The sequence below is a fragment of the Tympanuchus pallidicinctus genome, unplaced genomic scaffold (genome assembly GCF_026119805.1).
Source record: "Tympanuchus pallidicinctus isolate F22 unplaced genomic scaffold, pur_lepc_1.0 scaffold3, whole genome shotgun sequence".
Taxonomy (NCBI): domain Eukaryota; kingdom Metazoa; phylum Chordata; class Aves; order Galliformes; family Phasianidae; genus Tympanuchus; species Tympanuchus pallidicinctus.
The window spans coordinates 49,082,811-49,098,065 of NW_026294747.1; the positions used below are offsets into that span (position 1 = coordinate 49,082,811).

At 39.8% G+C, this 15,255-nt stretch overlaps 1 protein-coding gene across 3 annotated transcripts in view; it reads right to left on the minus strand.

The window, feature by feature from the left end:
- The window catches only part of CDC42BPB (CDC42 binding protein kinase beta), an 87,468-nt gene that overhangs the window by 1,989 nt on the left and 70,224 nt on the right, over nucleotides 1–15,255 (minus strand). For all 3 annotated transcript variants that reach the window (XM_052696227.1, XM_052696229.1, XM_052696228.1), the window contains 11 exons: nucleotides 14,968–15,107; nucleotides 13,341–13,422; nucleotides 10,197–10,413; nucleotides 9,747–9,809; nucleotides 6,624–7,220; nucleotides 3,872–3,969; nucleotides 3,677–3,761; nucleotides 3,403–3,523; nucleotides 3,192–3,309; nucleotides 1,983–2,091; nucleotides 1,827–1,897 (listed from right to left, as the gene is read on the minus strand). In XM_052696227.1, coding sequence (XP_052552187.1) covers nucleotides 1,827–1,897; nucleotides 1,983–2,091; nucleotides 3,192–3,309; nucleotides 3,403–3,523; nucleotides 3,677–3,761; nucleotides 3,872–3,969; nucleotides 6,624–7,220; nucleotides 9,747–9,809; nucleotides 10,197–10,413; nucleotides 13,341–13,422; nucleotides 14,968–15,107 — 1,701 coding nt within the window. The remainder of the gene's footprint in view (nucleotides 1–1,826; nucleotides 1,898–1,982; nucleotides 2,092–3,191; nucleotides 3,310–3,402; nucleotides 3,524–3,676; nucleotides 3,762–3,871; nucleotides 3,970–6,623; nucleotides 7,221–9,746; nucleotides 9,810–10,196; nucleotides 10,414–13,340; nucleotides 13,423–14,967; nucleotides 15,108–15,255) is intronic.

A 15,255-nucleotide genomic window follows, 5' to 3' on the forward strand; every position in this document is an offset into this window, starting at 1 on the left:
TACTTCAGCCAGTGCAAAGCCTCCTTGATAGAACACATCTATCTGTTCACTGCTACTCTGCATTCACCAGCCTGAGCTTTTAAAGCCATTTTTATAGCCAAGGAGTAGGTTTATCTGTCCATATAAACATGTACACAATTATAGTGCAATCACCTTCAATTTGGTGAGAAGGAAGGAAACGAGCACACAAACTGTTTACAAAACAGTGCTAGCAAGAAAGACAAGCATGTGCAGTGCCTGACAGAAGAGTGGAGGTTGCCAAGTACCAGGTGGGACAGAGGTCTAGAAACAGAACGCACTTACTGGAGCTGCCCTACATTAATATCTAACAGAGACAGTCTATCCAGTTATTTCCCCAGCGTTAGACTGGCTGTTGGATATCTGCCTTCACAGGCTGGTCTCACTTCAACAGGATGGCTGGCAAGTTTCCCACTATTTTGGTGAGCTACAACTGTGAGCATTGCACAGATTCACAGCTTACAAAATAGCGCACAGAAAACATTGGTACTATGGCAGCTGGTTACTTTCAAGAAAGGGAAAATACATGTTTCGTAAATGGATTGAAAGGTAACACCCTACCAGGGTGCTGTTCATCAGGCTTTGCATGGCTCAAACAATGCAAGACCCTTTGTAACAAAATGAACCGGATCACGCAGCGATAAGCCACATGAGGAAAAGAAGTATGTAAGTAGAAGGTGCTATCAGATGCTTCTTTTCCAAGTGACAATCTACTGCATATTAAATTTAAGATGTCTCAAGAAACTGCAAGACCTATCAAAAAAGGAACACGTTATAAAAGCCTACCACTACTCCTGCCTACAGACAGCAAGTAGAGCAAGAAGCATAATCAAATTTGAGAAGGATGCTACAGAACAACAGGCAACTGAGATGCTCTATCATCAGCACCTTTCAAAAATCAAGATAGTTTTAGAAATGCCTACAGTTAGAGAGTCCCACGTTATATGCTTCTTTTAATGGTGATAAGCATTCTCTCAGTGAGGTGACACAGGAAGTCTGAGAATGGCTGTGATCAGAACTCGAGACAAACACTGACTTGGCATCCTTCAGAGGTCTGGCTTCTGGAAAAAGCAAGGTAGCCACCCCTCTGAATCCAGGATGTTAAATAGGGCTGCTAAAAATCGGGAGACTAAAAAGCATTAAAAATAAAAACAAATGCCTTCATCTAAGAGTTTGTCTCCCAGCAAAACTTCCTAATGCTTATCTCACACAGGTGGCATTTCAACAAAGCTTGCAAGAAGTGACACCCATAGCAAATAAAGGGGTGACAAATAAATCTATCATATAATCTCCTTGAATTCAGGGACACCACTCTTCTGCAGACACTTTCAGACTAGTGACTACTGGCACGTAATTTGACATTTGCTAAAAACAGCTTTACACATTTTAAAATTTTATTCCTTTTCAAGTTACAAGACGAAAAGTTTTCCTTAAGGCAGCACAGAAAACTATTTAACTAAGTAGCACTTCTTTGCTCTTCTATGCTAATAGCCCAGAGAACATTTCTTGGAGCTTTGAGGACATTTCATCAATTAGACAAAATTGCCTCATCTACAAAGCTTAATCCAGGACACAATATGTCTTAAAATATCACTATAAAAAGATTCTCAGCCTTGCTTCAGCACTGGTGTATCCAACATACAATCAGATTGTGTTAGTTCTAGAGAAAACATCTGCAGAAAGAAAATATCTCCACAAAGAATGCAGCCTTTACGAAGTATTTTCCAAGATAGTTAATGTACTGGAAGAAGAAAACAGTCTACAGCGACAGGATGTTGTCAGTCTCCATTTAGCAACAGCATCTTTACCTCTTTGTCAAACTCCTGGTCAGGATCGGACATACTTCGGGAAGGCATGGCTCCCCCCACATCACTGCCACCTGAGATGGAAAAACAGCAGCTTTACATCTCTTGTTGAAGCCACAAACAACACCTTAGAACTGAAAAGCTTGCTCCCAGCCTTACTTGATGAGGGCCATGAAATATAGGTTTTGCTTCTCTGCTGCTGTTGCTGCCGTGAGAGGTTAGCTGTAGATGGACATGGTTTTTCATCCTGTGCAGCAGGTAAGACGCTCTGCAGTTGAAATGAAACACTTTGTTAGCCAGCAACAGAAGCTATCCAACTAGAGGTTGCTACTCGTGAAAATTCTGCCGTGCTTTTGATGCTATTACAACTCGGTGTTGGTAGAAAAACTCTGAACTTACTTGACCACATCCACATATTTTCAGTAACAGACACAAACCCTGAGAAAGACAGAGAAAGAACTAAGCCCCATTGCAGCCATTGGAACCTGTCAGCCAGCAAACCCTCTATGAAGGGGCAGTGACTGTGCCAGTAGCTCTGCTTCCTTCCTCCTCCTGCTGAAAGGATGAATGCATTATCCTTACAGAAGCTAGCAAAGGACGAGAAAAATCCTGACCAGCAGCTATAAAATGGAAGGGACACAGCCTCAGAAGTGTACCTCTGCACCTTGCTCTTGGAGATTTAGCTATTAAATAGCTCGCACTGCTGTGTATGTTAAATGCAAACCAAAACAATAATGCTGCAGACTCACAGTGCTTTAGTTATCTTCCAAAGCATTCATTCCCCCCCACCCTTTTTTTTTTTCCTCTGCAGTTGTCCAAATGGCACGAGCACACCATTTGTATTTCTGACAGCACACAGCTACTCCTACCCTTGCTAAGGAAGCAGAGGAGGAACAGGAAGAGGAAGAAAGCAGAGGGGAGCCTTGCAGTGAGGAATGGTCACTCGGGAAAAAGATTTCAGTGGACACAGAGCTTGTGAAAGACATGCTCCAAGCCTGCAGGAGGTGGGATCAGATCAGAATGTAGAGAGGACGAGAGGGAAGGAAATTCATTCTGTTATTTTAAGGTGACAAACAAGAAAAAGGAAGGAGGAGAGACTGATTATTTACATAACTACTAACAAGCTCCCAACAATGATATCTACTTCTTTCAGTGTCTCCTTCTTAAGCCAGCAAATAGTATTTCCGTGCAGAGGATTTAGAGCCACTGCACATAAATAAGGAAGGTTCACCTTTCTCAAAATGTCTAGAAGAAAAAATTTGGTACTTAGATAGTATTTGAATCCTACACAGTAAATTCTCATGTTTTCTTTTTCCTGAGCAATTGCACGTGCACATACATCTCCCTCCCTTCCAAATGTATTTTTACCAGCGGGAGGTCCATGAGAACCTGCATTCCATCTCCTGGTCCCATGTGAGCCACGTGGTTGAAATTTGTTGGGTTAGAAATCATCTTTGACCTTAGCTCTGGATCTCTGAGCATTTCCCTGAAGAAAGCAGAGTGAATTTTACTATCAGCATTCCCAATCTTTGCACGTCATCATGTAGAACCAGTTACAAAAAAAGAACTTCATTCTCACCGTCTCTGCTGTATTCGCTCTTCCTCGGGAACCTTAAATACAAATCTTCTTTTGCTCCTCGTTCGAAGCATTTGCTTTTTGCTATTGTCAGATGTTTCTGGTACACTGAGGACAGCTCCAACTGTAATATCACAATGCAAATTTGTATACTTCAGAGTCATGCTGACCCGGAATTATCCAACACAAGTTCCATCTCATGCAAAGGTAACATCACTTAAAATTATTCAGGCAGCTTGGTATCATTTTCCCATTTCTCCCCTTGCTCAATACTCACCTGCAAACTTGTTCTTGAAATATATTAGTCTTGGTGGCTCACAGTTAAGGAGGTTCAGCGTGCCATCCATGTTTAATGGTCTGATCTGTTTTCAAGAGGGAGGCAGAAATCAACTGAAGCTTAGCATACACTGGGAAGGAACACCTCCCTTGGAATTAAACCAATTAAGTTCTATATTCAAAGAAAAGTACTTACCCTTCGCAGGCCAATAGTCTGGACCCATTCCATAGTGTTAACATCAAATACATCAACACCATATTCACTGTACACTGTTACGTATGAAGAATTGCAACCTGCATAGATGTAAGAACAAAGAGAAGACCCTCATGTGGCTTCAGAGGTCCGTACCTGATGTATATTTAAGCAAATTTTAGCAGCAACAAGTTCTCTACCTTACTCTACACATAAGCTACATTTTAAAACATCAACCTTTTTCCCAGGCCCACTTTCAAACAGACATTTTTTTGCCATAACAGACTTGCTAATGACAGCTGCCAGCATCACAGAAAGATTTACCTCTGACCCTGCCAGCACTTCTAAGCTTTGAATGATGATTTCATGAAATTGCAAAATGCCATCTGAAGTTTGCAGATGCACACTAATTTGGCACTTGGTAGGAATCAAGCGACGCGCTTGAAGCTCGCTTTTCTACAGATGCAGATTACTTCATTTCGGAAGCAACAAACTACCCACACATCTGCTGTGTGCAGGGGAAAAGAGGGTCACCATCTGTGAGGTGGGTCACAAAGTCACGATGCAGTTCTATTCTGAATTTCCTTCCTTTCTTGCTAACAATTATCTAGCTTTAGATATTCACGTATGGGTTGCTTTCATCGGGTTAACACCAAAATGTCACAATGGTTAAGACTCACAATCCATTTTGTCTTTTAAACCTTTTTTAAAACATAAAGGGCACCTGCAGACGAGCTTATTTCAGGTCTAACAAAAACTAGAGATCGCTACAGCTTCATATCAACGTGCTCCTACTCACACAAAATCTGTGTCCTGATGTAAAGAACAAGTTACTAGAAATTTATCGCATTTAGTAGAGAAAAGATAGTCTGGGAGCTGCTTCAATGAGCAAAAGGAAAATAACCCAACAGGACACTCTTTACAAGAACTGAAACAGTGTTTTGGTGCCGTTTTTTGTGCTCATTCACAGAAATCCTTGGACTGCTACCATATATCCCAGAAGGAACTTAATGGTCAGCTGTTGATTTTATGGGGTTGGCTTGGATGTACAAATAAAGGGAGAGCACAGAACACCAGTCAGGAACACTGAGCTCCTGCGTGGCACAGCTTGCAGCCCAGGCAGAGCTCACCAGGTCCAGAGACCTGGCCCCACCTGCACTGGCCTTGCCCACAGTGTGGCTCCCAGTGCTGAGCAGGCTCTGAGCACACTGCAGCTAACAGCCCCACGCTGCCTGAGCCCCTTCAGTTCACATCCAATACTCAACTGGCTGCCCAAAAGAATGGAGCAGACTGTGCTTGCACTGACCTTGGAGTCTCCTATAACCCACATTATCCACGAAATCCTAAAACCTCCTGTGCTACAGCAAAAGCTACCACTGGGAAAGAGCTGTTTTCACTTTGATGGTCTCCTGATGAGACAATTCATAAATAAAAAACCAGCCACCACCACATCAGGTCTGGGAAGGAAGACAAGGCTGATGGAAAAGGAAGTAATCCAGTTTCCTTTGTCTACTATTCTAAAAAAATAAAACAAACTGCACATATTAGAGAGCTATGAAATAGTTTACAGTAAGACCAGCTTCTAATAATAACAGACAGAACAATTAACTAGCACGTCTAGTCAGCTGAAATACAGAGAACTGTAAAGCTGATAAAGGAAAAGGAAACATTAGCTTTGGCTAATGGTGCTTTAAAGTAAATTTGCAACAACATTGTTTCCTTGTACCTTTTCCTCAGACTTCTGTACAGAACTAGGTCAGAGGAAAGCAAGCAAACAATCTCAGTTTGAGACAATTAAAGTTAAACAAACTGCCATTAGGGTCTGGCCTGATCAAACCAATGAGCACCTACCTGCTCTGTGTACTATTTAAACAAAAAGATATTTCTTGCCTTCAATCATCTGAAACACTTTAATTGCTATTTGAGCTCCAAATAGAAATCTGAGTTTTATCATGAACTGCCTCTGACTACTGAAAAATGTTCCACGTGTGCTTCTCTCCTAACCAGCTGATAAACCAGAGCTCCTGAAAAGGACAGAGCAGATGAAAAGATATCCTTTACCTGTTTCTATTCTTTTTGGAAATTCTCTCCTTCAAAATACAACAAAAAGGAGAAAACTGCAACCAGCTGCCACAAGCAATATTTCTACTTATTTTGTTACCCTTATGAACCTTCAGAGTAGCAGTTACATTTAGTCTCCAACTTCCTACTGTGCTTTGAACACAGGACACAGAAGATAATCCAAAGACAACCAAACTTTTAGGTTCTCTAGAGGAGCTGAGACCTATGCAGAATTTCCTTCATTGAGGACTACTCCAGAGTTCTTGTACTGCCCTGCATCCAGGATTGCTCTGTACAAGACATTTTGTATTCATCATTCCTGAATGGGTTTAGAAACCATTTGGATGTGGTGCACAGGGACATGATTTAGCACAGGGTTGCTAGAGTCTGGGTAGTATGGTTAGGTTGTCTTTGGACTTGATCTTTAAGGTCTTTTCCAACCTGAGTAATTCTATGATTCCACTGTCAGTTATTCTGCGTCCCAGAACAAAACAAAGCATTTTTCTTGCAGCTTCCAGGACCTCAGTCCATGAGATCGCCAAGTCCAAAACTACTGTCAGGATATGCATCCTGTTAACAAAACTTAAACTGTTGGCACTGAAAGACAAACTGAAGCAAAATAGAATACATGCTGATTATTTTTAGACAAGTAAAGCAGCAACAGGGATATGGCAACAGAAAAACATATACATACTACAGGCAACAGGAGTTGCAGGCCACATTAGTTCCTGCATGCGTGACCTTCGACCTTGCGAATCGACGTATACTCCCATATGGCTGAAGCAAAGCAGGTATTCCTCATTACTGAGCTCCACAGCACAAAGGGCATCAAAAGACTGCTGTGAGAGGAACATAAGTGAGGGGTCATTAGGATTTACCAGGTTTATAGATTGTCCATCTCCCTGGATGGTCAACAGAGAGAACCCAGACTGGTAGCCAACACAGAGCTTGTCCTTGAACACTGTCATCCACTGAACAGTTCCTGGAGCCTGAATTTCACTGAATTTTTTGTGGAAAGGTTTAGTTCTATGAATTTCATAGCAAAAAACCTGCCGTTTAACAGCTACAAACAAACAAGTCGCAGAACTCTTCTTTAGCATTCCAGTTGTAATCAATTGGCAGCCTTTAGTTTCTGCAAGCTTAATGTCAAAGCTTCCTTCTGATCCGTCCAGAGAGGCCCAGGGGAAAAGATGAACGTGATGGTTCCGGCCACAGATGAGGATGATGATTTTCTCTTTGGGAGCAAGCTCGATCTGGTACACCTTCTTACAGTCAGCAGCACGGACGATCACTGCAAAGGAAACAAGAGCTGCCTAAGTCAAACAATAAACCTGCAAGGCCTGGAAACAAAGCAGAGCTATATACTGATGTCCAAAAATAGATCTAAACACAGACACATACAGATAACAAACAACACTTATTATATGTTAGATGCTCTGTTATTAATTCTCAGAACAGTGAAACAAAGCATTCCTGTAACTCTTTTTATTGAGATAAAGCTTCATGGCATTGCAGGATAAGGCTGCTTAACCTTTAGGGTAAATTCAGAAAAAAAACCTCAAAAACTAATATCCGTACTACCTACTCACTGTAACACCATGTACCTTCTGAAACTGGCCCCACACTCGGGAAAAACATCAGTATTTTGAGTACACTAGTGGAGTAACACTGAATTAGCAGAACAGAAAGAGAAGAAATGTAAAGTATTTAATCTAGGAACTGAAGATACAGAATGCTGTTAGTGTTGGCAAATGCCATATGCAAATACAAGAGCCCTACAGCCAGTGGACATTAAATACCTGTAGGGAAAGGCAAAAAATGTTGTGCACACTGGGTGAAGGGGAAGCAGGAATTAGCTTAAACTGGAGCAGGAAAGGTTTAATACACACATTAGGAAAAGCTATTTCACACTACAGACTATTTAGGTTATCTATAGAAACTGGGGAGACTTCACTGTTTGAAGATCTCAATATTGAGCTAGCAGCATCTGACAGGCTTGGGCACAACTTGTTCTGGCAAGGATCTTTCATGTAAGCAGCTGCCAGTTCATTAACACTGACAATTACAATTGCCTTAAAATGACAGAGATTATTACGTACGAAAATATCATTACACACAGGAACTGGCCACAGAAAACTTATGGAAAACATATTTTAACTTAAAACCAAAACTGATGATTTGTTTTCACGCTTATACGTGGCACTGTGATGTGGTTCTTGCTTCTGTAAGAAATGACCTTTAAATGAAATACATTGTGTGCAAGAAGCTATCCTGGAATCTCTGGAATTACTTGCCTCTTAAGTTATGTTTATATCTAAGTACTTACAGAATGGTGACCACTGGAATTTTACTCAAAGGAATGGCATTCATTACTGCGAAAAAGAATTTCAAATATCTGATGTCTTTACATACAAAGTAGTTTCTCCTAGAATTGGAGAAACTAAACAAGAGGAAGCAGTAGCAGTTTGCTTTTTGCCTCAAAAACAATCCTACCAGACAGCCAAAGATGTTAAATTCCTATGCCACAAAAGTAAGGATTTAGAATATCATCTGAATTTAGAGTGCTTCATCAGTTACAAACAAGCACGTTTTTCACATGGTACGTTTGGCTGCTTTCGAAATCAAAGGGAAATAAACGACTAATGTTTCCAATGGCAATTTGGAACAGGATATACAGCTGTAGATTCTTTTGCTTTTAAATTCGCACTGCTCATTAGAAATATAAATTTTATTAATTCAGTTTGACTCCAATAGTTTATTTCATACTGCAGTAAGACATCATGGAGTATCAGATTTCAAGAAACTGCACTGCAAAATTAAACAGACGTGTTTTACTGGTTTAGCCCCTAACTGTCCTTGTTCTCATCTGCTAGTGAGCCTTTTGGCCTCTACACTTTCTCTACCATACCAAGACATGTCTGCCTCACTTGTCTGTGTTTGTGACCAGGATATAAGCCTAGAGGGGAAAATGCTTCCTTTATTTCTTATCTGTGACGACAGATAATTCAGTGTTAGAGAGGTATGTCCGCTGACCAGTGAGACTAAGCAGCATTCACTTTACTGAGACACCAGAAAGCTGTTCTGGATGAACTTCTGGAATGGACATGGCAAGTCGTGGGAAAGAACAGGCTGAAGCAGTCTCACTTTTCTCAAGGAAGAGGGTAGAGTGTATCAAAAAGGGGAAGGAAAAGAGCAGGTTTGGAAGGAAGCATTAGGTCATGGGGGTAAAGAAATAATGGAAAGGCAGGCAAGTCATTTACTTTGGCCACCATCAGTCACATAATATGAGTGGCTGTCAAATTTCTACCAGCTGTAAGAAACAGAAAACTGTACACAATGGCTTTAACGGGCAAAGTCTTCTAAACACTTTTTTGTTGCTGCCTGATTTCTAATTAGAGCCGGTTTCAGTCCTCTGATAGTGCATGTTACACAAGCTTCCATGCCAGATTTCTCTCACTTAGTTCAAATTCTATTTAATAAGTGCCTGATAATTCACTGTGCATCAACTGCTGCTGTGTGTGCTCTGATTACTGAAGCGTTTGGCTGTCTACTGTGGGAACAAAGTTAAGGTGAGAATGTGTCAGAGTATGCCCAGTAAACTGTCCCTTTAATTTCAGCCAGTCAACTGAATATAATGATAATGAACAAATTAGTGTTTATATCTCACATTCATTTTTCATTCTCGTCAATTAAATGAATGCTTTTGATACTTACTGTACTTGAAGGGCTGTTGTATAACCTATATTAAAACAGCACTGAAAGTTATGGAGCTCGCTGTTCTGTACATAATAACTGCATTCATTATGGCCTAACTTACCGTCACGGGTCACTTCTATCACATACAGCCCTTCTTCTGAACCAATTGCTATTCTATCTCGATCTAAACCAGGAAGGGGAAAAAAAAAAAAAGGCTATTAGTATATCTATATTTTATCATATCTTTAAAAGAGACCGTTTTCTTTGAACAGCTGGAAACATTTCTGGACAAAGATTTTCAACAGTAAATCAATTTTGCTTTAGTTTATGTAGCTTGTCAAAAGCATGCTGTACAATGTATATATGCTGTATTGCTCAAACAGTCTGCTCAGCAATCACTATTTACCCCAAGAGGATGGAGAAATCTGAATAACCAGGGTAAGATTAGCACTCTTCCCCATGCCTTCCTATTGAGATATTCATCTGAGGAATTCAAAGCATCAGCATTCTTATTACAGAAGCCCACCTAAAAGCTTCAGCAACTCTCACACACTTATAAAAACAAACATACCTACAATAGCAGCAGCTAAACTCGCTTTAATAAGAGGCAGTGTACTGTCATAGGCTTCTTGTGGAATATGCACAACCTGGTTTTTCAGTCTGTTTTTGTGCAGGATAGACTGCAACCCTTCTAGAATTCCAACCCACTTTCTCTTCTCATTCTCATTTTCGGTCAGGATCAGTAGAGAACAAGACTTTGAAGGCAAACCTAAGAGAGAAGCTGTCACCTTTTAAGAGACAGAGAAAATAAAATTAGTAACAGTAATAAGAATCCTTTTTGACAATATTTGATTGTTACCCATAAATGAGCTGATTACTTTGTCAATATTACTCTGACTTAGGAAGTGGCCACTTTGTCAGTATTACTTGCTTCCCAGAACTGTGAACATAAAATGCCACAACATACCTAAGTGGTAAGCAATGCAGCACATGCCTAATATGGCCACAGCACTTCGGCAAAAATGCACAAGCTTCAGCGGTTTTGTTTAAAAACACTCAGTCTTGCTTAATCATTCTGAATCCTAAAATATGGGCAAGGAATCCTACATTCCTTTCCCACATGAATCAATGCATGCAAGCAAAGGCTCCTTCCTGCTCTGAAATGGAATTTTAGATACATGCAATAATTTGTCCCAGTCTCCCCCATCGATTTCTAATAACTTACTGATAATGAAACACATGCTTTCAGTATCAGAGGCATTTTAAACCCAATGGCATTGCTATTATTGCTGTTCTAGATTCTGATTTTGCTAATTTTTAAAATACTTGTCTGGAGAGAAGTGCAAATTGTATCTGCATTAAAGGCCTGAAAGAAAACAATCTTCTGTAAATGAAATACTGAACAAAAATCAAAACAGCTTCAATTAAATTTCAGGGAAATCATCCTATAGGTCTCTGAGCAGAACACGTTCTGAATAACAGAACCATCCAGGAACTTTCCAGGAACTCAGTCACGGAATCATAGAACTGCAAGGTTGGAAACAACCTGCAAGATCATCTAGTTCAACCATCCTTCCGCTACCATTGCTACCACAAGCACTAAACCACATCTCATAGCTCCTCAACCAGACGCCTCTTGAACACTGCCAGGGACAGCAACTCCACCACCTCCCTGGGCAGCCATTGCAGTGCCCGACCACTCTGTAAGAGAAAAAGTTCTTCCTCATGTCTAACATCTCAATGTTAGTTTTGCACCCCTTACGAAGAGACTGTGGGAACTGAGAGATCATGAGAACTGTGTCTTCTGTCATAGACAGCACAACAGTCAGTATCAGCCTTTACAGCAGAATAACAACAGTTAGACAGAAAAAAAAAGCAGCAAAAGGTTAAGAAAAAAAAAAAAAGAGATGGCTGGAGTTTGAGCATTTCTTTCTCAATTTCATGGGGAATCAGAGGTGGAAATATTTTGGAGTTTAGCATCATCTCGGTGTTGCTTTCTGGTAATAGACAATGCAAAAGAAATAAAAATCTCCTTCTGGTACATCATAATATCATCACGTGTTGTGTGAAATAAGACACAAAAGAAAGATGCCATATTCTATACAAATGATGTAAAGTAACCACCTTAACTGTTTTGTATAGGCTATTCTATAACATTATGTCAGTAACGTGCAGATCTAGGAGATGATGTTCAACGTGAATCAAATGAAGCTACAAAAACTGCTGCTCTTGCAGGAGAGGATGTTTGCAGTGAGGGTGATGAGGCACTGGAAAAGGTTACCTAGTGTTTGGTTTTTTTTGATGCCCTATCCCTGGAGACTTCCAAGGCAAGGCTGGATCAGGCCCTGGGCAGCTTGATCTAGCTATGCATGTCCTTGTTCATTGCAGGGGAGTTGGACTAGACAGTCTTTAAAGGTCCCTTCCAAATTTAAGGATTCTATGATTCTATATCACTGGCTTCCAGTTACAGGGACTCCCCTTTTGAAGAACTAAGAAAAAAAAAGGTGGACCAGCATCTTCTCTGGTCCCTGTCAAAAGGATATCTAAAGAGCCCCACATACCAGAGTTTTAGTTAAATCATCAAATTTCTTAAATGTGAGGGATAAGCTGATTAAACACAAGGCATTCTGTCATCCACACAAGTATTTCAATACTGGGACCACTTGACAAAAGCAGAAAGTCAAGCAAGCTAAACTGTGTAGATGCCTTTTTCTTAAATGAAGCAACCAAACCTCCTCAGTGTGGAAGACAGAAGGCAGATGTGAATAAATAAAATACAATTTAGTAAGAGGAAAAAGAAGGTAGTAGTGAACTAAAGGACGAAAATGTAAGGTGGAAACTATTTCAACAACAACAAAAGCAGAAAAGCAAAATGAATGTAGAACTCAAGTAGCCAAGATGTTATCTAAATAAAACTCTACAGCACTAAGTCACTGGCACTGCACGTGACTTGCAGCTCTTTGGCTTCCATGTTCCACTGATTTGATCCAAATGATTGAGGTTCAGAGGACGCTGAAAACAGTGAGAGTTTCTGTATTGAAATGCAAAGAATTATAGATGTTGGCTATTAACAGACACTTCCCTACATTTTAAAATTCCACATAATTCACAGAAAATCTAGGAAGGTTTTCTCTTATTTAAAACTAAACACAGCATTCAGGTAGAACGGCAGAGATGAATTCATAACTAAGCTAATTACTTCATCTTGTTTTCACAATTCCTACTATAGTGATGTTTGAAATTGAGGAAATAAGTTTCTAATGTACTTTTTTACTTAAGACAACATACGGTAAATCAAAATCAGCAAGTAAAATCCAGCTTCAGTCTAATTTGTTACAGCATCAATTCTCAAAGCTAGAGCGCTCCAAAACCAAGAAGAGAAGAACAGGATCCAGTAATGCCAATGGAAGAGGATACAAAAATACACTTAAGGAATTGAGTTCAAAGTAAAAAGAAAAAAAAAAAAAAGGCAACTTTATATACAAGGAAGCACCAAAAGGAAGAGAACTTCATTCTTTTTAATTCAGTAGGAGGAATATCATATTGGTTTTATACATGTTTCAACACATTTCTACACTTCTTATACTTTTGCAATCAGGGAAAACAGAATTTGCATAGTTTAATAAACATTAAACGTGGATGAAATACTTCACTATGAAAACAGAATACCAGTGTTCAATTTGTATTATCTTTAACAGTAAGTTGATAGCCATACCCTGAATATACAAGGGATGTCTTTACGAGTTGCGTGTATTACATCTGGCGCTAGGACAGAGCTCACAGAAAAATCTTCATCTCTAGCAAAAAAGAGAACAAGAGAATCACATACATGCACACACAACCATACTGAGCAAAATCTAACTGATATCACACTGATTTCAATAGGCTGCAATCTCTTAACAGTGCACAGAGGTCACAACTGGGATCACTTGTTTGTTACGCTATGACTCCCCTTTACCTAAACAACTCACAAGCTTTAATTATGGTTCTACAGCGTTCATACGTGTAACTAAGTACACCTGAAGTTAAGTGGGCTGGCTTTGTGTAGTTTTGCTTTTACCAGCCACGCCTATTCTACAATTAGCAGCAAGAATATTGCTCTTCCAGCCCAGCAGACACATTAGAAATGAATAATTCATACCTCAATGTGTAGCATGAGAGGGGCCTTTGGAAAAAAAGAAAAATCACATAAAAAGCTCTTGGCAACATAATTATAGTTTGTGGGATTCAAATAAGGGTTTTCAAAACAGCTAGATTTTATTCACTATTACAGTAAAATAAACAGACATTGGAACAACTTTTGCATTTCAGGACGCTCCACCCCAGAGGGCTTGTCCACACAAGCCTTTTTAAACTGCATTTTGACCAAGTTGATCATCATAATTGCCAATCTTAGTGCAAAGATGACACTAATGCCACTAAACTCGCCTATGCTAGAATTCACAGCTGTGCTAGTTAGCTTCTGTTAAAACATCTAAGAGTCTTCAGAAGACAGATTCAAAGAGGCAGCTACAATAAACAGATAAGGCATACTACAGTCAGTATAATATCTGGCTAAGTTGCTTCAAGCAATGTACTGATGAGAATGCTGCTATTTTCAATAGATCTGCACTTCTGCTGCCAGCATGTCAGAGAAGTGACACTGATGATACTCAGAGAATAAATGTGAGAGCAGAGCAGCAGTACTGATGTAATCCCACGGTATTACTGTCTGGGAAAACATATAAATCAACATGCTTGGGAATGCAAACTTAATATTCAACACTGTGTTGTAACATTATAAGTTACTACAGTTGATATTTCTGTAAATTCAAATTTTAAAACTTTTTTGTTACTCTGATGAATGCAAGTCTCAGAACTTTTGCATACAGTGTTCAATGTCACAAATGGCTCACCATGGAAAAATAACTCCTGTGAGAAGGCAGAGTCAGAGGCATCAGCATGGTCAATTAGCTGGTGCTTGTCTGAAGGCTGCTTCAGTCTTCCTAACTTTCCTGAAATCACTGACTGTGTGACAATCTGACTCACTGTTCAGGTGGGCACGCAGCAGAAGAACCCATCCACCAAGAACACTTGTTTTCCATTTGGGCATATGGAATTCTAGGAAGAAGCATGCTAATACTCTGACACTTGTGCCTTCTCAGAAGTCACTCAAGTGACTCACTGTTTTTGAGCCACTTCTTTCAGTCTAAACTTAGCTGACATCTATACTCAGAAAATAAAGTCTTCTTCAAAGCAGACTTTTTATGATCCAGAAGTTTCTTGCATATTTAAGTACTCCTGTTAGTGGGGAAAAAAAACCAAAAAACAGAGGATTTCTCCTCTATCATAGTGACACAAACCTGAGATCCAGGACTTGACTTGCAACAACTCCAGGCTGCGTGGATTTTCCTTCAGGCACATCATATAAGAAAAGTTTACAGTCACAGACAACTGCATAGGCTCTCTGCCACCCTTTCTTGACTCCTGTGGGCTTTGGAACCTGTGTAGAAGTAACTAATTGTTTATTAAATGTAAGCACATGCAGCAGACATAGAAAGCAGGGACATTTAGATAAACTATAATCAATGGATTACAACACAATTTACATGCTCTTTAAAATGGAGTGAAAATCCAGTAATTGAGCAAAC